The sequence below is a fragment of the Stomoxys calcitrans genome, chromosome 2, assembly GCF_963082655.1.
Source record: "Stomoxys calcitrans chromosome 2, idStoCalc2.1, whole genome shotgun sequence".
Taxonomy (NCBI): Eukaryota; Metazoa; Arthropoda; class Insecta; order Diptera; family Muscidae; genus Stomoxys; species Stomoxys calcitrans.
In genome coordinates, this window is record NC_081553.1 from 166,896,893 (window position 1) to 166,919,369 (window position 22,477).

General features: G+C 40.4%; 1 protein-coding gene across 1 annotated transcript in view; it reads right to left on the minus strand.

Annotated features, from left to right (window-relative positions):
* Positions 1-11,814: 11,814 nt before the first annotated feature.
* LOC106081286 (serine/arginine repetitive matrix protein 2) overlaps positions 11,815-22,477 on the minus strand; it is a 62,335-nt gene continuing 51,672 nt past the window's right edge. Inside the window, exons 4-7 of the mRNA XM_013243154.2 lie at positions 12,780-12,832; positions 12,570-12,698; positions 12,258-12,487; positions 11,815-12,186 (exon numbers count right to left, since the gene is read on the minus strand). Of these exons, the coding sequence (XP_013098608.2) occupies positions 12,326-12,487; positions 12,570-12,698; positions 12,780-12,832 (344 nt within the window). The 3' untranslated portion in view covers positions 11,815-12,186; positions 12,258-12,325. The remainder of the gene's footprint in view (positions 12,187-12,257; positions 12,488-12,569; positions 12,699-12,779; positions 12,833-22,477) is intronic.

The window sequence follows — 22,477 nt, forward strand, 5'->3', positions numbered from 1 at the left end:
CGATCGACGTTATAGGCGGAAATGCTAACCACTGCGCCACACCGGCCTCCGGGCTCTTAATTGGGCTCGGAGATTCGCTGCACAAGCTACACGTCTAGATTTGGAAACGGCACCACCGTCAGCCCAAAGGCTGCAGTTACCTGGAGGGCATCCCATGCCAACAAAAACAAAGGGGAAAATGGGCCCAAAAACCATTGCCAATGTTGCTACGGACAGTTTGGTGATGTCAGTTGTCGACAAGGGAGAAGAACAGGGCTTCCTTGCGGAATTGCCTGTGTCTCCTCCAGTTTGTGACGATGCAGACTGGCTTCGGGGCCTATAGCAACTGATTGATTTTGGGGATCAACGCTCATTTGGAATGTATCGTTGCGCCTTAAAAAAGATTGGCGAGATCTGGCCAGGCGCAACACTGGATTAGCCAAGAAAGAATATAGTCCTTCTCGACCAATGGCACACTCTTGGATACCAAGGATTCCCTCAAATTCTGAATCCATATTTGGGAGACTAAGGGACTGTAATCCCAAACTTTCAACCACTGATTGGTAGATTGGATGAGGCTGATAACGACCGGAAAAATGCAGTATTCATACTAAACTCTGTAAACTCTCTGTCTCTACTAAACTCTCTGTCTCGCAGATCTCAACAAGTCTGAAGGACTTGTATCCTAAGAATTTAAAAAGTTGAAATTGATGACCGATAGAAGCGTTAGGGTTGGGGAATCAGAAGACGACTCAGCAGTTGTGGCTAAACACTTGTCTAAGGAACTATCGACCACATCTCTATAGTCTTGTGGATTGTAGGAGACTGAAAATCCCCCTGCCAAAGTCGATAAGCCCTGTGCGGTTGGGTCATTCTCAAGCTGTGCTCCAGCGGAGACGGAACTCAAAAGGTACTTCCGCAGCAGCAGCTAGTGAAGCATCTATGGAAGAATCTCCACATCGCAAGTGTCCATTGTCCTGTGGAAGGATTTTCCCAATGCTTTTTTACCTGCCCCTCCACCAACCCTCCATAGCAGTCCACCAAACTACTGAGGCGTAACTGAACTATCCTCGGTACTTCCGCACCAGCAGCTAGTGAAGCATCTATGGAGGAATCGTCCACACCGCAAGTGTCCATTGTCCTGAGGAATGATTTTTCCAATGCTTCCCCCCCCCCCCAACCCTCCATAGCAGTCCACCAAACTACTGAGGCATAAGTAAATTATCCTCGGATTCAGGCCCCGTTTCAAGCCTACGGCCCGTCTACATAGTGCCTTCTCAGCACGCTCCTGAATGTGACACTTCCAATTAAGTTTCCTATCCAAGATCACACCTAAGTATTTGACCTTGTCAGATATAAAAATCGTTCTATTGACCCCTGGGTCTAGACCAGTCATATGCCATATCCAAAACCCTTTCGGCTCTTCTGCATAGCTGATTCAGATGCTTACCCCTAAAAGTCTGCATAGCAGAGGGGTTCAAATCCCTCCTTGGTAAGCATCTGTAATAGGTTAGTTATGGTGGTCACACAAAAGAGTGGAGATCAAAAAAATCCTCAACATGTCAACGGTTACGACTGGAGGAAAAAGGTACTTTGTAACTTTTTTTAGACGATGTCTGGTCCACTCAAAAGATGAATCTTTCGATAAAATTAATATCAATACCGTCCCACATTGTCCAAAACAAAACGGATTTGAAGAATGAAAGAATAATACGCTTACTGAGATGGCAAGATGTCTATTAACCGAAACAAATATACCCAATTTTTTATACCCTCCACCATAGGATGGGGGTATACTAAATAATTTCGACATTCTGTTTGTAAAACTTCGAAATATGCGTCTTAAGACTCCATAAAGTATATATATTCTTGATCGTCATGTCATTTTAAGTCGTTCTAGCCATGTCCGTCCGTCTGTCTATCGAAAGCACGCTAACTTTCGAAGGAATAAAGCTAGCCGCTTGAAATTTTGCACAAATACTTTTAATTAGTGTAGGTCGTTTGGTATTGTAAATTGACTAAATCGGTAAATGTTTTGATGTAGCTGCCATATAAACCGATCTTGGGTCTTGACTTCTTGAGCCTCTATAGGCCGCAATTCTTATCCAATTTTATTAAAATTTTGCACGTAGTGTTTTGGTAGCACTTCCAACAACTACGCTAAGTATGGTTTTAATCCGTCCATGGTTTGATATAGCTGCCATATAAACCGATCTTGGGTCTTGATTTCTTGACCCAATAGTGGGCGCAATTCTTATCCGTTTTTATTGAAATTTCGCACGTAGTGTTTTGGAAACACTTCCAACAACTGTACTAAGTATGATTTAAATCGGTCCATAATCTGGTATAGCTGTCATCTAAACCGATCTTGTATATTGACTTCTCGAGCCAATAGAGCGCGTAATTCTGATCCAATTTGGCTGAAATTTTGCATGTGATGTTTTGTATGACTTCCAATAACTGTGCTATGTATGGCGTAAATCGGTATAGAACTTGATATAGCTGCCATATAAACCGATCTGGGATCTTGACTTCTTGATCCTCTAAAGGGCGCAATTCTCATCCGATTTGGCTGAAATTTTGTACAACGGCTTCTCTCATGACCTTCAATATACGTGTCTGAATCGATCAATAGCTTGATACAGCTCCCATATAAACCTATCGCCCGATTTTGCTTCTTGAGCCCCTACAAGGCGCAATTCTTATCCCAATGAACTGAAATATTACACAATGACATCTGCAATGTTCAGCATTCATTTATGGTCCGAATCGGATCGTAACTTGATATAGCTCCAATAGCATAACAGTTCTTATTCTATATTCTTTGTTTGTCTAAAAGGAGATACCGCGAATAGAATTCGACAAATGGATCTATGGTGGAGGGTATATAAGATTCGGTCCGGTCGAACTTAGCACGCTCTTGTTTTGCAATAATGACTTCTAATTGTAATCAGAATTGTGTGTACTCCATAGCCAATGGCACTGCACCAAGCGAGTTATGGGAAGGAACTTGATGTAAAGGAACGACTTGATGTAAAACATCAAACAATGTTTGGTTCTAGAAGCGAGTTATTATCACTCCTCGGATATGACGAACATTCAAAATGATATCCTGAATGTAACGCATTCGCAACGACATACTAAATAAGCCAAAAGGAAACAAAGATGCGAAGGTCGTGAGTTAACATTCCGATGATGAGTAAATTTTCTTTGAAAGCATGGAGGGGAATGGCGAAGTAGAACCCGATGAAACTTTTAATGCGAAATGAAGGTCAACACGCAGTATTCGGGGTAAACCAGCTGTGGATATGGCGTTGTCTCCAAGGATATAACCTAAAACTTATAATGACGGTTTGAAATCAAAACAGAGGGAACATTGGGTAACGCCACGATTGAAGAGTGTGCCTTAAGGTGCAAATATTGTAAAACGAAACGAGACGCTGAAGGTAAGACCAGATAATTAAAGACTCGTTTAGTCGCATGTGGTTACTCTCAAAAGTATGGTACGCACTATGATGACATTATTGCACCTGTAGTCAAACATACAGCCTTACGAGTTTTATTATCTGTCGCTGGCACGAAGAATATGAATGTGGTACAACTTTCCATTTAAGAACGCGGACTTGATGTTGTATCAAGTTGAAGGGAAAACATATTTATGAAGTAACCACCAGGCCTCGAAGAGGGTGATGGGAATCTAGTTTGCAAACTTCGAAAAATGATATAAAGCTCGGAACAATCTGCGATTGTGTGGAACCATACATTACATGCAGTTCTGGTCAAAGGAGGGTATAAGCAATCGAATTCAGAACCATGTTTGTACACAAATTACGGCAACGAGGAAGGGATGACGAAGGAGGGCAACATCAAGTATGCAGAAAGGCTACTAAAACAAAATGCCTGGGAGATGTGTACAATTATTTAGGCCTAGACTTTTTAAGAGATTTTTCAGAACATTGCTGCATTTGTTAGAAAAAATACATACGAGATTTGATGTGTTAGTATGGTCTAAACGATGGAAAAGCTTCGAAGTTCCCAATGTATCCTGGATATGGAAAGAACACATCTGAAACACTGGTAGACAATTCAAATTATCAAAAAAGTATCGGTTCTCCTTTGTACTTTAGCGTTAACTCTAGACCAGATAATGCGGCATGCATGTCAATTTTGGCTCAAAAGAGAGATTGGACTGAATTGAAAATAGTCTTAACGTATTTAAAAGGCACGGAAGATTATCAGCAAGACTGTTAAAGAGAAGAAAATAAAAATTGGGCGAATAAAGAAAGTTGAATTTTGGATACGTTTTTTTTGCTTAATGGGTCATGTTAGCTGGTCATGTAAAAAAAAGACGTTTGTTGCACTATCATCTACGGAAGAAGAGTTTATCGCGCTGGTAGAAGCTTGTAAAGAAGCCATCTGGTTACCAAAATTATTGAAAGATACGCAAGTTAAACAAGCAACGCCGACTGTTATATTCGATGATAATTTAAAGCTGCCTACGTATCACAAGGGAAGAAAAGTTAAGCAATCGAACAAAACACGTAAGAAGAAGGTTGCTACCTGCAATCATTCTTCCACCGAAAAGATGTTAACAGACATGATGACGAAACCTTTACCGGCACAAGTTCCAACAAACTTTAGATCATTCATTGGAGTTGATATCAATTTAGGAAGGGTGTCGGCCTTATTTTCTTTTTAAACTTCGAACCATGGTCGAATCAAATACAAGGTAGCATCACTAGCCCAGCTGATTAAAAATTGAGGAATTTCAGAGTTGTATCGTCCCACTGAATTGTCGTACACCATGGAAGAATCAAATACCAGCTAACGTCACAAGCTCAGCTGATTACAAGTTGAGGAATTTCAGAGTTATATCGTCCCACATGGCCAACGGTGGCGTTCGCTGATTTTTTTAGAAGGTCGCTGGCAGCCCCAGCTCTAGGTACCGATGCGATGGCACAACGCGCCATCCATCTAAAAATCACGATTATAGAAAAATCAACAAGAAAAAATGGAACTGACAACCCCCCGATGACGACCTATGGATTCAGAACACTTTTTATGATTGGAATATGGAACGTCAGAACTCTCTCAAAAGCATCCAGACTTTACCAAATCCAAAACGAGATGTCAAAAACTACATCCTTGATATCCTCGGTTTAAGTGAAGTTCGATGGCCGAAATCCGGAACTATGGATCTTCAAGGTGGCTACCACTTCATTTTTCAGGCGATGAAATCCTCCGAATAAATGGGGTCGGTCTTCTACCTTACACTTACAACATTTATTTCGGAAGATTGCCATTTTTAACGTAAGTATTTATTTTCACACTACTAGCGCCATCTATGTCAGGTCGGCTAATTTTGAGACCTCTCTCGTACATTGGAAAACGAGTTCAAGGCACGCCGATCTTACGCCGAAAGCAAAGCGAGCTCTTCTATCATATAATGTTCTATCTGAACGCATCGTTACGGCAAGGTTAAATTCAAAATTCCGAAAAATATCTATTGTACAGTGCTAAGTGCCAACTGAACCCGATAACGATGAAACATAGGATTAATTCTATTCCCAACTCAACTCAATGACACGCTCTCTACCAAAACGAGACATTAAACTTGTTATAGAAGATTTTAATGCTAAGGAGGGCAATAATAACAATAATCTACAATCAATCATGGAAACGCAAGGACTTGGCGATACCAGGAATGACTATGATTTCTGCACAGGAAACCGGCTCTTCATTGGAGGCATAAAATTCCGCTGTAAAACTATATACACATATATTTGGGAATCACCAGATGGAAATACTCGTAATCAAATCGATCACGTACTTATCAGCAAACTTTTTCTGGGTTCGCTGTTGGATGTAAAAACTAGACAAGGAGCCGACATCGATAGTGACCACATGCTCTTAGCGGCCTCCCTACGCCTACGCTCAGTAGTGAAAAGGACATAAACAAAAAGCACAAAGTTCAACCTCTTAAACCTAAAAGACCCCGAAACAGCGCGCGAATACTAGACAATATTAACGGAGAAGTTGCAAAATAACACCCATACATGGCGACATAACAGCAGCATGTACAGAGATCGCCGTCTTTATCATAGGCATTGCGCGACGATCCCAGAAATCATGGATTAGCAACGAAACTATCCACGGGATAGCTGTGAGCACCCCACATGCTGGTACATTGAGCTCCAATTTGTGTTCATTGCTGTCACGAGAAGCTTAGCTGCGAGCTACCGGGGCCGTCCACAGGTTGCGGATAGGGGAATGCTCCATACGGAGCAGCTGCAACGGCAGTCAGGGATATCGAGCGGAGAGTCTCAGAGATAGGCCGTGCGACACCGGCGCTGGCACAAAAACTGTGTCCCTGCATTCTCGATATGACAAGGCGAGTTTTTGGCGTCCTTAAATAATCAATGGCCACTATGTTCCAAACTATAGAGGAAATAAAACACCGAAAACGTTTACGCAACGCTCTGCTACAAAATCAAGTGTAACAAAAACCGCAGCCAGGACTGAATATCGCGCTTCCGCCTCGCTGATCAAAAGCCAAGTTCGCAGAGATAAGCGAATGTATTTTAAGATGCTGGCAGAGCAAGCCGAAAATGCAGCTAACATTGGAAACATGCGTGGTGTTTACGACCCAATAAAACAAATGAGCGGCAACAATATAAGCCCAACGGCAATAATAAAAGATTAGGACGAATCGGCATTAACAACACCCGAACAGAAATTAAAGCGTTGGCGTGGTTTCTTCAGCTCCGAAGGACCAGCAACCGAGGACGCAAGTTCCGACCCTCCTAATCCCCTGTGCGCCGAAACCCACACAGGTATATATCCACAGCCCCACCCACCTACGAAGAAATTAAAGCCGTTCTGGCCTCACTCAACTCACGGTAAATCATCCGGCCCTGACAATATACTTGCTATGAAGCACGCCCCATAGCTCAGCGGATCACTCCAATAACCAGAGAGGCCTGGGATATACACGCTGTCCCCTCAGAATGGAAGTAAGGGATCGTGGTCACAACCCCAAAGAAGGGTAAACCCACCCAGTGTAAACACTTGAGGGGGATTGACAGCATTTTGAGGAAGAAACAGGCAGGTTTTCGACCAGAACGTTCTTGTGTCGACCACATTATTTCCCTTCGCATTATCATTGAACATCCTGCAGAACTTAATACACACATATACCTTTTATTCCCCGGACTCGTCCGCTTCAATTAAAAGAGAGCCGACCTTTCGGGATCGATAAAGGAGTGAATCAGGATTATATACTTTCGCCGACGCTACTTTTAATTTTATTAGACTCCGTATTAGAAGCAGCTAATGCTGAGACACTCTACAGCATACTTTGGGGCATAAACGACTTCGGTATGCCTCTTCGCGCAATGCTTTGATCACATAAAGGCGAATTGGAACGATTGAATGAAAATCCTGCCAAAGTAGGCCTGGAGATATACATAGCAAAGACGAAATTGATGAGGAGAAGAACATCAAATTTGACACCGCTCACTATAAACGACCATATCATTGAAGACGTTGGCAACTTATCCTATCTTGGCAGCAAAATAACAAAGGACGGAGGATCGGAAGCAGACATGCGCGTACGTATCAAAAAAGGCTAGAAGCGCCTTACTTGAACTCAACAAAGTTTGGAGATGCAGTGACATCTCACAAAATACAAAAGTCAGAATCTTCAATAGAAGTGTGTACAACTTGGAGCTTGACACAAGCGAGTACCTGCAAAATCCAAGTTCTTATAAACCGCTGCCTGCGACAAATAACTTGAATTTTCTGACCAAACCCTATTTCAAACGAGGAATTGCAAATAAGAACAAAGACTTCCCCTTTCAATGTAGAAATCCAGAAGAGAAATTGGATTTGGTTGGGTCATATCCTACGCCGACCGCGCAATGATGTAGCGAGAAATGTCATAGACTGGAACCCGCAAAGACAGCGAAGGGGGAACGCCCGAAAAACACATGGATCCGCTGCACGAAAACAGAGTTGGAATCAACCCATACATCGTGGGATTAGACTAAAACCCCGTTTAAAATGCTCCTTAAATCCGGATTTAATGGGTAAATCATCTGTTTACCCTTTATAAAATCGGCTAGCGAGAGCCTTAAATCCGGATTTAATGAGCAGTATAAACGGGGTTTATGGCTTTGGCCAACGATAGAGCTAGATGGAGAGAGCTTGTTGATGCCCAATATATATGTATGTATACATAGAAATGTCAATTCTATGACATTTCTACGTGTGTCTACATTAGCTTTGACAATTTAGTGGAACACAGTTGTATCCCAATTTTTATGTTGTTGCTCATCTGACTATATCTTTTATATAATCCTACCATGCTTCAAACACAAATTAATTTTAAATTTTGTGTAGTTAAGACGTGTCCGTTTTTGCTATAACAGTTTGTTTTTGCGACATCATTGGCTGCTGCTTTCGAAGTACCTTTTGAGATCCGTCCCTCACCGCTGGCGCACACGCACCTTAAACCAAATCAACACGGAGCTTGTCGGGACCGTTTCGACGCCTTCCCCTCTTATTTTGATCGCGGCAGGGAGAATTTCTGTCTCCTGCAATTCGACTTTAGAGATGTGTGTGAGAGTCTCAACTTGTTGAATCCGTAGGATACAACTCCTTCAGACTTGTTGAGGTCTGTCTGCGAGACAGTCGTAGTTTAGTACGAATACTGCATGTCTCCGATCGACCTCATCCAATCTTCCATACGGTGGTTGGGAGATTGGGATTAAACTTCCTTGGTGTCCCAAGTATGGATTCAAGATCTGAGGAAATCCTTGGTATCTAAGCATGTACCACGGAATTTATGGTGAAGGAATCCTTGAGGAGCTTCAAACCATTTAAGTCATCAGGACCTGATGGGATATTTCCGGCGTTACTACAGAAAGAGGCAGACTATCTGGCGCCTCGTCTGGCCAAAATTTTCACAGCGTGCCTACTCAAATCCATGGAACGTATTGTGGACACCATGATAAAGAGTATGACATCAAGCGAACTGCTCAAATACAAACAGCATGCCTATGTCAACCTTATGCACTGCCCTGTGCATAAAACAGAAGAATCTTTCGATGCCAAAACGTACACACTGGCCGTATGCATTAACATCGAGGGGGCTTTTAACAATGTGCGGAGACACACACATATCCAATCCTTAGACCAGTACCGGGTGAACCCGGTCCTTAGAGACTGGATAAACCATATGCTAAGGAACAGATGGATAAATTGTGTGTCCAATGGCATAAATATAAGGGAGAAAGTGGCACAGGGCACGCCACAGGGGGGCATTTTATCGCCACTCCTATGGGTGACCACCATAAATGACCTATTACGGATGCTGACTGAGGAGGGATTTGAACCGGTCTGATACGCAGACGATGTTATAATACTTCTAAGAGGTAAGGATACGAACGAGCTATGCAGAAGGGCCGAAAGGGTCTTACATATGGCATATGACTGGGCTAGACCCAGAGGTCTCAATGTTAACCCAGAGAAGACTAAAATATGTCTGTTCACGAGGAAGACGAAGGTTTGGCCCACCTTCGTTTAACGCACCACGTTTCCTCAATAAGACGATTTCGATATCTGACATGGTCAAATGCTTAGGTGTGATCTTGGACAGGAAACTGAATTGGAAGTGTCACATTCAGGAGCGTACTGAGAAGGCTCACAGATGTTGGGCACTATGTAGTCGGGCCGTAGGCTCGAAATGGGGCCTGAATCCTAGGATAGTCCACTGGCTCTACAGGAGCTTGATTAGGCCAATATTTACTTACTCCTCAGTAGTTTGGTGGACTGCTATGGAGAAAAAGTGCAACATAAGGACCATACATACGGCGGAGCGATGAGGATCACGCCCACTAGGGCACTGGAGACTATTCTATATATCCGACCCATTGACATACAGATTAAGTGTGAGGCAGCCACTACGGCTATAAGACTTAAGGCGATGGGAGAATGGATTGAGGATGAGAGCAGCTCATACCATCGCGGTATAATCGAGGCGACGATAGTAAACCTGGAAGGAAGAGGAAAGGTTTCCGATCGGATACCAGAGATGAACCTTGAAGTCGAGTGCGACGCACTGCTACCATCGGCACAGTCTTGGATTGACGGAACCCTAGTATTGCCATCTGGAAGATCATGTTACACGGATCATGGATCAAAGCTAAAGGACAGAGTGGGCCTCGGGGTTTACATTGAGAACCCAGGGACTGAGATCTGTTTTAGACTGCCTGACCATAATACATTCCTGCAGGCGGAGATCCGGGCGATCACGGAATGCGTGAAGTGGTGTGGTGCTAACGCGAGGACGTCGAGTCTGAACATCTTTACCGACAGTAAAATTGCCATAACAACCAGGACGGTAAGGTCACGAACCGTCATCCTGTGTAAGAAGGAGATTAACGCCTTGTCTGAGGATGGGAAAATCCGCATCGGAGTAAGGGGAAATTAAAGGGCAGACGATTTGGCGGTGAAGGCCAAAGGACTGCCGTCAATAAACTTGGTTAACCCGAAGCCTTTCGGGTCGACGCAGTCCGAGTTAAGGGAGTGGGTGACGAATGCTCATGCAACATTGTGCAATAGCGAAACGGTCGGTAGGACGGCAAAAATCCTATGGGGGGATCCAAATCGTAAGAAGACGAGGCTATTACTGAAAAGAAGCAAGAAGGAGGTCAATATAGCTATTGGTATCCTAACGGAACACATTGGACTACGAGCTCACTTATATAAAATCGGTGCGGTAAGTGATAGCATATGTAGGGCATGCGGGGAAGATGATGAGACATTGGAGCATTTCCTTTATCATTGCACGGCTTTCGCGTCCAACAGAGACACAATATCAGACATGAACCAACTTAGGGGAGTGGTTTTGAAAACAATTAAGGATTTTGTAAGTACCATGGAATTCCTAACCTAAAACTTTTCTTTTTCGAGGTTACTTTATAGTTTTTAGAACGCACAACAAGCCGATTACTGGTTTATGTCTATGTCCATAGTGGCACGGGGCGGATTAATATCTGCACCCTCTTTTCAACCTAACCTAACCTAAGCATGTACCAATGGTCGAGAAGGAATATCTTCCTTTTTGACCCGAAATCAATTAATTTGAATCGGCCCCGAAACCAGTCTGCACCATCACAAACTGGATGAGACCTAGGCAATTCCCCAAGGACATCGAAGTATACTGATGACCAGGTATGCAGCCCTGTGCATCATCTACAATGGCAACTACTACCATCAAGTTCTTCTTCAAGTTTCAATCAAAATATAGTCTGTTTTAGTCTGTGGATTCTAAATAAAGACAACAAGTCTAGTTTTTTGTTTTATTAGTAAATATTTATTTATTGATTAATATTTCTATTACACAATTGAAGGTGTACTAAATACTATATGAAGCTAAAACTGTATATCTCTTTCAATTTGGAGAAACTTGTTTCTTGTTGTTGTTACAATTTTAATAGATAATTTTATTATTTATTGCTGCAAATTAACTTAAATCAATAAAGAGAGTGTGTGTGTGTGGTAGGGTGTTTTGGAAAATTACAAAGTAAAACAAAATAAGAATAATTAAATCCATTAAAAAAATATTTATGCAATGCAATTAGTCGCATCATAATTAGCCATGTGTGGTGGTGGTGATGGTGGTGCTACACAAAAGTCCAGATTTCCTTTGAAAAGTTTCTAGTATGTACGTATCTATACCTATGTTGTTGCGAAATATTAACACTCTTAGCACTGATGTAACGTCTCTTAGGGGGTCTCAAAGATTTCAAATAAATATCAAGCATAAATATAAATAAGAGAATATGGTATGGGTCTAGGGTAGAATCTAAGCAAATAATTATCAGTAATTCCATATAATTCTGATTCTTACTCGCGTTGAAAATGGGATTTCTTCTCTATTAATAATTCAAAATCAAATCAAATGTATCTTATAAACTACACAATTAAGCCTAGAAATGAAGGATATAGAATTTTCTGCAGAATATCATCATCACTGCCAGCCCAGTATCCTTAGGGATCAAGAACTTCTAGCACTACCTCAACTCCTGTGGGTGGCCTGAGGTTCAATACCATGCAACTAGTGGTAATGATTTCAAATATAGTTGTGAGGAATTTCACATTATCAATTTTGCGGAGTGCGAAAATTTCCTCGACGTTCAAGAACTGTAGAGAAAAGAATAAAATTCGCATTGGTTTCTAACGCTGTTCTTTGGACGGCCCGTAAAGATACTCACATTTTATACACTTGGATTGCAGTTTGATGTATCATTTTGCAATGAATTCTTCGCTCGGCTTTCCCTCTCTAAAGTTTTTTCAAGTAGGCAGCACATTTTACAGCGCTACTCACTTGACCTGTGCCAATCAGGCTCAACTTTTTGTGCTTTGATCGGAATTTCTTGACATACGCATCGATTAAATTCTTAATCTTATTTGGATCTATTTCTCCCGATCTACTGTGGCAAATCTGTGACAGAAAATTTTAAGAAGAAGAAAATCGATGTTAATACCCTTGGGTATCCCTTTGGGACTATTTTCTTCATTTTTACCTTAGGCACAGCACGACGCATTATTTCTTTGTAGTCCTCCTTGGTTATGTGTTTCTTGTTATAACGTGGTTTCAAAACCAATTTCACTTCCTCGACTACACGTTCTTGTCGATTCAGCTTGCGTAGGAACTGTGTTGAAAAGGTAATTTTGTCATAAGTAAACCGGCCAACCAACAGTAATAAGAATACAATATTAATACGAATACTTACTCTTTCCTTCAAATCCAATGTGTTGGGCGCATCATTAGGATTTTCAGATCGACCTGAAATTGAAAGATTTTTATTGAGTGACACAACAAACGATATGCGATAATTATTGAAAATGGAGTAAATTTCCTAACCATATATGCATCTGTGATACCTCAAGACCATGTTTTTGAAACAACATTTAAAATTATTAGAACGATTGGCCATCGCAACGGGAACTTTAGCCCTAATTTTTGAATATACCACACAATAGAACTTATTTTAATGTCGATTGCCATAGAATGGGGGAAGGCATAAAGGGGTATTCGTTATTACACTTGAACCTAGCGCATTCCTAACTTTTAATTCAAGAGTTAAGGCTTTAACGAAATTTTCGGTTGAAGTCCACATATTTGCAAATTTCTTTAATGGATAATAGTTGTGTAGACTACAGGATTGCAAAACAGCAATGCATCATATTGCCGGCTGAAAAATGAAAAATTTATGCACACATCAATTTTTATTAATACAATTATTGATATTTTAGGTTAGGTTAAAATGGCAGACGGCCATCCGACTCACTTGGACGTTTTCATTCACTGTGATACCACAAGAACAGGAGAAGGAATATGCATTCTAGTTCCTACCGTTGAACCATTCATATCGCTTTAAAAAGCCCAACAAATTGCGAACGTTCACAATTGCTAAATCAGACAGGTTCTTAAAGAAATGAGAACCTAAAGTGGAACTCCTTCTGACTGCCATTTTCTTCGATGTCCTCTCAGCTTTTGCAAAAGTCATTACTGACAACCTTCAGTCTGTCAGCATGTTTTCAATGACTGAGACTTCTGTTCTAGCCAGTGACAGAAAAACGGTAGACCTCTTCAAGTCTAGATGTGACCATCTATCATTCTCTATGTGACCATCTATCATTCGTTGCCCTTAGGGCCTGGTCCTGAAAACTTAGCTTACATGTTGCTAGATTCCTCAGATTCCAGTTCCCTGGGCTTTAAAAAGCCCAACAACTTGCGAATGTTCACATCCTTTAAGTCAGACTTTCCTCTGACTGCCAGTGCGGGATACACACACAGCAGATGTTTTATAGTCGCTTCTTCTTCGACGTCTACATAGCTTCTGCAAAAGCCGTTACTTGCAACCTTCAGTCTGTCAGCATGTTTCGGATCAGACAGTGACGTGTCATGGACGACACAATGGCTGAGGCATCTGTGCTAGCCAGTAACAGTAAACCGGTAGACTAGCCAACATACATTTGGAATGTTTACAGGCCACCTTTGCTGGTCATTTGTCTTTCGGGCCTGATCCTGAAGACCTAGCTTAGAAGTCGCTAGAGGCGTACTCACAGATTCCAGTTCCCCTGGAATGTGTAGGTAGTTCCTAGTCTCGCAAGCTCGTCTGCTCCACAATTCCCTTTGATATCTCTGTGGTCAGGCACTTAGAGCAGGTGAATTTAGAACTGTTTAGCCATTTCGTTGAAAGATCAGTAACTGCAAAATTGCAAATTTTGCTCATGAACATTCGACTAAGGAACAGTGGCAAACTTCTCCCATATCAATGAGTGCAGTCCGATTCAAGTTTAAGCTCAATGATAAGGCGCCTCCTTTTTATAGCCGAGTCCGAACGACGTGCCTCTGTGCGGCACCTCTTTGGTGAAGAGTTTTACATGTCATAGTACCTCACAAATGTTGCCAGCATTAGGAGGGAAAACCAACGCTGAAAATTTTTTCTGATGGTCTCGCCAGGATTTAAACCCAGGCGTTCAGCTTCGTAGGGGGACATGATAACCTCTGCGCTGCGGTGGCCCCCTCAGCAACTGTATCCATAATAATATACAATTATGGGCCGATCTGGATCAAGCAAGATTCAGCATCCGAAAAGCCTTATACAAATCTCATTTTAAAATTTCAGCGCAATCAGATTATAAATCAGGCTTTTTATGGTAGTGTTATCCATATATGGTCTATACGCGTTTCAAATATCGAGTAGCCTTATGCATCTCAATGTTAAAATTTTTAACAACATCGAGTAATATATACGCCTTTTATGTGCTTAAGACCATAAATCAACAGATCGGTCTGGATGCACAGAAAAAATATGGACCTATATGTGACCGATTAAATATGGCATTGACTTTAAAAAAAAAACTTTTCGAACAAGGTGTTTAATGCTTTAATAATTTTTGACATAGAAATACGATTTTCTTTTGTATCATGGCAAGTGATTGGTAAACAAGGCAAACGTTGAACATATTTTAATTGTCCGAATTTAATTGTTATTTAATATTGGGTTGGACAAAAAGTAATTGCGGATTTTTTAAAAGAAAGTAAATGCATTTTTAATAAAACTTAGAATGAACTTTAATGAAATATACTTTTTTTACTCGTTTTTTCTAAAGCAAGCTTTAAGTAACAACTGATAACTGGCAGAAGAAAGAATGCAATTACAGAGTCACAAGCTGTGAAAAAATTTGTCAACGCCGACTATATGAAAAATCCGCAATTACTTTTTGGGCAACCCATTAGTAAAAATTGTGCATTGATCAAGAATATATTCTGTTCGCTTTCACACATATATAATGCGAAAACAAGTGAGAATGAGTCAAATATATGTCTCGCTTATTTCATAGGGGTATTTTGGGAAAGGGGTAGAGCCCCAGAAAATTGGTCACGAAAGTGGGTGTAAATTTTTGCTCTACACCCCAATACCTTTCATTTAAGCTCCACATTGACATGGTCGGTAAATATGACCGATTTAGGGGTGTTTTGGGGATTGGGGTGGTCCCCCAAATACTAAGCCCGGAAAATATATCAGCAACGTGCTCTATCCTCATATATCTATATATCATTTATTTTAACCCCATATTGCCATTGGCCTCAAAATTGGATATGAAATAAGTTTTCGAATCTCATTTAAACTCCTTATTGCAAAAGTCGGCAAATATGCCGGTTTGGGGTATTGGCCCTAAAAACTATAGATATTTAGTTCCACTCTCTTTAATACCCAAATTGTCTTGGTGAGCAAATATGTCCTATTTGGGGGTTGTTATGGTGGTGGGACGTCCCCTAGAGAGTTGGTCCCTAATGTTGATATCAGATACGTTGTCTACTTCCAAATACCATTAAATTGAGCCCCATATTTCCATAGTCGGCAAACATGACCAGCTTGGGAGGTGTTTTGGGGGACTCAGTGAGTTGGCTTTGAAAATATATATCGATTTCGTGTTATACTCTAAAACCCTCTTATTTGAGCCTCATATTACAATAGTCAGCAAATTCGTCCTATTTGGATGGTTTTGTGGGGGTGGGGTGGCAGCAACGACACTTTTCCCCAATATTGATGAGATTCATGCTTTACTCCCAAAGACCTTTCATTTGAGCCCCATATTGCTATGGTCGTAAATTTGTCCCTTTTGGGGGAGAGGCTGCACCCCAAACACTTGATCCTATATTTGGATATCAGATTCGAATTCTACACTAAAATACCTTTTATTTAAGTCCCATATTGCCACTGTCAGTAAATAAGTCCTGTTTGGGGGAAGGGTGGACCCCCAGAAACGTGGTCCCACATTTGGATATTAGATTCGTATTCTACTCGCAAATACCTTTCATTTGAGTCCCATATTGCAATGGTTGGTAAATATGTCCGATTCAGGGGTGTTTTGGGGCTTGCGGTGGCCCCCTAGCACTTGGTCCGACAATTGGATATCAGATACGTTTTCTCATCTTAAATACCTTTAATTTGAGTCCCATATTGTCGTGATTGGTCTAAATATATGTTTGGTAGGTTTTAGGGTGGGGCAGCCCCCCCTCGGTACCCCATCCAAAATTTGGATACCAAATTTTTATTTTTAGGGTACTATATGAGAGCACACAAAATTTCGCTTAAATCGCACCACCCATCTCCGAGATCTGGCGTTTCTGAAAATTAGGGTAAGGGGGAGGGTCCACCCCCCCCCCCCCTCTTCAGATATCAAAAAATGTAGTACCCTATTTTCACCACGAGGTCATTATGCTCCAACTGTGAAAATTTCAAGAAAATCGGTTAAGCCGTTTCTGAGTCTACAAGGAACACACAAACATACAAACAAACCTAGAAACAAACACAAATTTGTTAAAATCTTTCCTTGATTTTTCGAGCACCTTCCAACTCGAGATCATATTCAATGCTTTCTATTCAGAGAATAGCATAGCAAAGAACTTATAAACATTGAGTAAGTGTTTGTTGTTATTCAAAACACTTTAACTGGCTAGTGTATCCTGATTTCTGTTATGCCATGTAAGAAGAGTTGGAGGACTTATTGAGCTCTGTTTCAGAACAAAAGCGTGCTCTACACCATACTCAATAGTATTTGGGTATGTAGGGCACCTTAATGGATTTTTGGTCTACTAATAAATGCAAATTGCGAGTTTGTTAATTAATAATACAAATCCCTTTATAGGATCGATTTCAGCAAATTTTTTAATTGAATGTACAAATTTCTTAACTTTTAACCTAACCTTAATTGAACCTAGTTTTTAATTTTTTCTGTACTTTTTTTTCTTTAAATTATCTGAGATCATGATTGTCTTTATAGACAAGCATTAAGCATTTTTTGGCAGGAAAAACATTTTCTTTGGTAAAGCGAAGGTTAACACCCGTGTTTACAAAACATAACGAAAATTTGAAAAACTAATATGAAAAAATTAAGTATATTGAATCTTTTCATCGCATTCATACATACATACAACTAGTCAAACCGGACCCACTCCGCTGCGCGCTGCGCCTCCTTTAACTTTCATATACTTTTTTTTGAGCCCTACTTGTCATGGTCGGTTAATAAGTCCTAATTTGGATATCGATATCCTAATTTGGAGTCCTATATTGCCATGGACGTTAAATTTGTCCGGTTTGGCGGGAATTTCGAGGAGGTGAGACGGCCACCCAGACACTTGGCCCTTAAAGTAAACATAAGGTTCGTGCTCTTCTCTCATCAAATATCTTTTATTTGAGCCCCATATTGCCATGGTTGGTAAATATGTCCTGTTTGGGACCAGCCCCAAAAAAATTTCGCTTGAATCAACACCATGCATCTCCGAGAATTGGCATTTTGAAAATTAGTGTAAGGGGGAGAGTCCTCCCTATACAGTTACTCGTATCGAAAAATAATTTAATATATTTTCTTCACGCGTTCATTCTACAACATCTGTGAAAATTTCAAGAAAATAGGTTTAACCATTATTGAGTCTATACGGAACATCATAGAAACAAATACAAATGGATTTTTATATATAATATTTTCCTGCAAGCATTTTTGATCGCCAAATAATCTTCCACGAATCTTCTAGATGAAGGTTATGATCGCAGACGAGCTCGTCTGAGAGTCGTAAACAAGTCCCCCGTCGTGAGTTGTGTCCTCAAGACGACTCTTCAGGAAGAGTTTTCCGCTAATCTTTCATGAGTTACGATTAAGTCAGAAAAGTCTTGGAAGATCTAAAAATAGCGCGAAAATCGTGTGTGGTTTTTGTAGAAGATTAATAAAATACTCATCCAAAAGAGTTGCGGATTACTCGCCTGGGCGAATACTAAATGTTTCTTCATCAACAAAGCAACAACTGCGAAAAAACTTAATTTTTTTTTGTTTTACTCGTCATATTCGTCATACTAAGTACCAATCGTCGTGTCGCCATAATCGCCAAATGAAAATTCTGTTTGGTGTTGTGAAAGTTGTCCACTCTAAACAAAACATCGAATAGCAAATCCGTAACACACAACTTATGAAAATAAAAGCAATCGCGAAAAGTTACCTCAAGCGATTTATAAACAACTCGTCAGGACCATTATGACGCAGAGTTGAGTAGCAATCGTCGCGAAAAGTGGTAAAAACTTTCTTGAAGAGTGTTTCACGACTCATACAGGCGATTATAATGCAATAAGTTGTAAAAGAATCGGCGCGAAGAGTCGCTAAAACTTTCGCAATGATATACCAGAAGAGTGTTTCGCGGCACATACGGACGATTAAAACTTAATGAGTTATAAGAGAATCTTCGCAAAGAATTGCTAAAACTTCCACACATGCAATGGATTACCCAATGATATGCTAGAAGAGCGTTACGCGACTTATACGAATAAACAATTGCGTAAAAATCTTCAAGAAGATTGTTTTATTCACTGCGGGGATCAACACTCTTCCAAATTAAATTATGAAAAATGTTTGCAGGGTACGTGTAGACCAAAGCTGTTTTGAGTAAACGACTCGTTTTTCCTTACAATTTATAAGGGCAAACCGACGCGTTTGCCACAAAACCGACTCATTCAAAGCATTTGAGCCCAAATAAGTACTTAAATTATGCTAAACAGCCGTTTTTCAAAAAAAAAAAAAAATATATATATATATATATATATATAAAATAAACAACATTTTTTAGATAAAGCAAGAAAAAAGTAATCTTAACAATAGTGCATCATAACATTTCCATAAGTTGGAGTGTGAAATTGTGTTAGATGTTTTTCAAAACGACATAAGCAAAACGAATCAATATAGACATATTAGCATAGAATTATTTTTATTATTTTTCGAGGCGACGATAGGAAACCTGGAAAGAAGGGAACAGGTAAGGGGGAATGAAAGGGCAAATGATTTGGCAGTGAAGGCCGGAGAACGGGTCGACGCAGTCCGACTTAAAGGCGGTGGGCGTGATCCGGATCGTGAAAGGATGAGGCTATTACTGAAAGGAAGTAAGAAGGAGGTCAGAAGGTGAGAAGGGGTATCAATTTCGTGGTCTACTCCCCAATACTTTTCATTGGGGCCCCACATTGACCTGGTCGGTAAATATGTCCGATTTAGGTGTGTTTTGGGGAGTGGGGTTGTCCCCCAAACACTAAGCCCTGAAAATAAATCAGCATCGTGCTCTACTCTCAATATCATTTATTTGAACCACATATTACCAATGGACTCAAAGTTGAATATCAAATTCGTTTGTTGGTTATTATGGGGGTGGGACGTCCCCTAGACAGTTGGTCCCGAATGTTGATATCAGATTTGTGGTCTACTCCAAAATACCTTTTATTTGCGCCCCATATTTGCATAGTCGGCAAACATGTCCGGTTTGGGGGGTGTTCTGGGGGATGGGGCGGCCATTCAGTGACTTCCTCTGAAAATATATATCAGCTTCGTTTTCTACTCTAAAGTTCCTCTTGGAGCCCCATATTGCAATGGTCAGCAAGTACTTCCTATTTGGGCGGTGTTAAGGGGTAGGTTGGGCCTATAGAAACGATTTCCCGAATATTGATATCAGATTCGTGGGGTACTTCCAAAGCTCTTTCATTTGACCCCCATATTGTTATGCTCGTAAATTTGTGCTCTTTGGGGGGTGTTTTTGGGGAGGGGCGGCCCCAAAACACTTGGTTCCACATTTAGATATCATATTCGTATTCTACACTTAAATACCTTCTATTTGAGCCCCATATTGCGATGGTCAGTAAATAAGTCCTGTTTCGTGGTGTGTTTAGGGAGGGGCGGCCCCCCAACACTTGATCGCACATTTTGATATCTGATTCGTATTCTACTCATAAATACCTTGCATTTGAGTCCCATATTGCCATGGTCGGTAAATATGCCCGATTTAGGGGTGTTTTGGGGTGGTCCCCCAAACACTTAGTTCGACAATTGGATATCAGATACGTTTTCTAATCTTAAATACCTTTCATTTGAGTCCCATATTATCGTGATTGGTCTATATATATATTTGGTAAGTTTTGGGGGTGGGACGGCGCCCCTAGGTACCCCATACGAAATTTGGACACCAAATTTTTTCAGATTACTATAAGAGAGCACACAAAATTTGGCTTAAATCGCACCACCTATTTCCGATATCTGGCGTTTCAAATATCAAAAAATGTGGCACCATTTTTTCACCACGGGATCATTATGCATCATCTGTGAAAATTTCAAGAAAATCGGTTCAGCCATTTTTGAGTCTATAAGGAACACACAAACAAACAAACACAAATTGCTTTTTACATATAAGATTTGTGTCCTGCTAATCTTGTTTTTGGTTTATTTTTGCTGGTTTGAACATAAATCATCGGGCATGCGTTTGTTCCATTGCCGTTGCATTCTATTTCATATATAATATTTGATTTGTCCATCTTATCAATCTTCGATTTTCTATTTGTGAAAAGTGTTCTAAGGGTGTTTGTTGTTTTATGTTCAAGTTTGTAATTACTCCCGTCCACACAATTTGACCTTTCGAAGCGTTCTGATAAATTAGGTACATAAGTAATTGATTTAAAAGATGTTGTTTCATTCTGTATTCGGATTTTCTTGGTCCAATTCGATTTTATTAAATTTTACATTAAGCTCTTTAGACCTAAGTTCCGTAAATAAAAATTCCTTATTTCTCAATTTTAAATTGGATGCTGGGTTATAACTTTTGAATGTCGTTAAGCCAAAGCGGTTTTAAGAGAAAATCAGAACATAATGATTATGAACGCAGGCATGGGCAAAGTGATGGTTGCAATAGAAAAGGTTGACTATGAAGAACGCATGTCCAGGATGCTCAACGATTTGATGACCTATAAGCAATTGACAAAGGACCCAACTCCAGATCTCATTGGTAAACCTCGTTTTTGCATGTATATTTTATCCTTGAACTACCGATTGTTCTGTATACAAAACCGTAATAATCTCAGGAAAATTCCATTTGCCATGTATGTGATTTGTAGTGCCCTTACTTTCCATTATTTTTATTGCACAATCTACGGAAATACTCGCAAACAACGACACAATATCTAGGGAAACCATCATCTCGTCAGAATTTATCATAGTGTTTTTCAATCTCTCATTAAATTGAGCCGAGTTTTTGACATTGTATTTGGAATCTTCAGTCAGTTTTGACAAAATTGTTGTCACAGTGCCAAAATTGTTGTCACAGTTAACCGATGAACATATCGGTGGTAGTGGATAACTCTCCTTGTGTATTTTTGGCAGACCGTATATCCTTGGGGCCACAGCCGTTGCCGTTTTGAGTCTCCTTTTTTCAGCGTCATCTATTGTTTTGTTCGCGTATAACTCGTTGACTAGTTCATTATTCTTCTTCTAAAGGGATGGAGTTGGGTCCTTTGTCAATTGTTTATAGGTCATCAAATCGTTGAGCATCCTAGACATGCGTTCTTCATAGTCAAACTTTTCTATTGCAACCATCACTTTGCCCATGTCTGCGTCCATAATCATTATGTTCTGATTTTCCCTTAAAACCGCTTTGGTTTGCACCACTGTGCGAAAGGTGTATTTATCTTCTGATCTAAGCTGGCGTTTATTTATATGGCTCTCAATCATCGACGTTAACTTATTTTGTCCAATCTCCTGTTGCTCTTTTAATGTGAGTGTTTTAATACAATCCTCACCATTTGCAATGTAATGAAGAAGTGAAAATTCTGTTTTCGTCTGTGGTAGGACAATAAATAAACAAATCTGAAGACCTCGGGCTTGATTTCACAAAATTTAAATATTCGATTGTTTATTTTTATAATCCCAGATTTGTTCTGGTGTATTGTGATCAGCTGGACAAATTGAGTTATGCTCTCAAACAGAAGATGCCAAAATTGAAAAGGTGCAGTATTCCACCAGGATAATGAGAGACCTCATACAAGTTTGATGTTTTGTCAAAAGTTGGGCAAATACGGCAATAGGCATTGGATGGAGATTACATAAGCGAATCAAATGT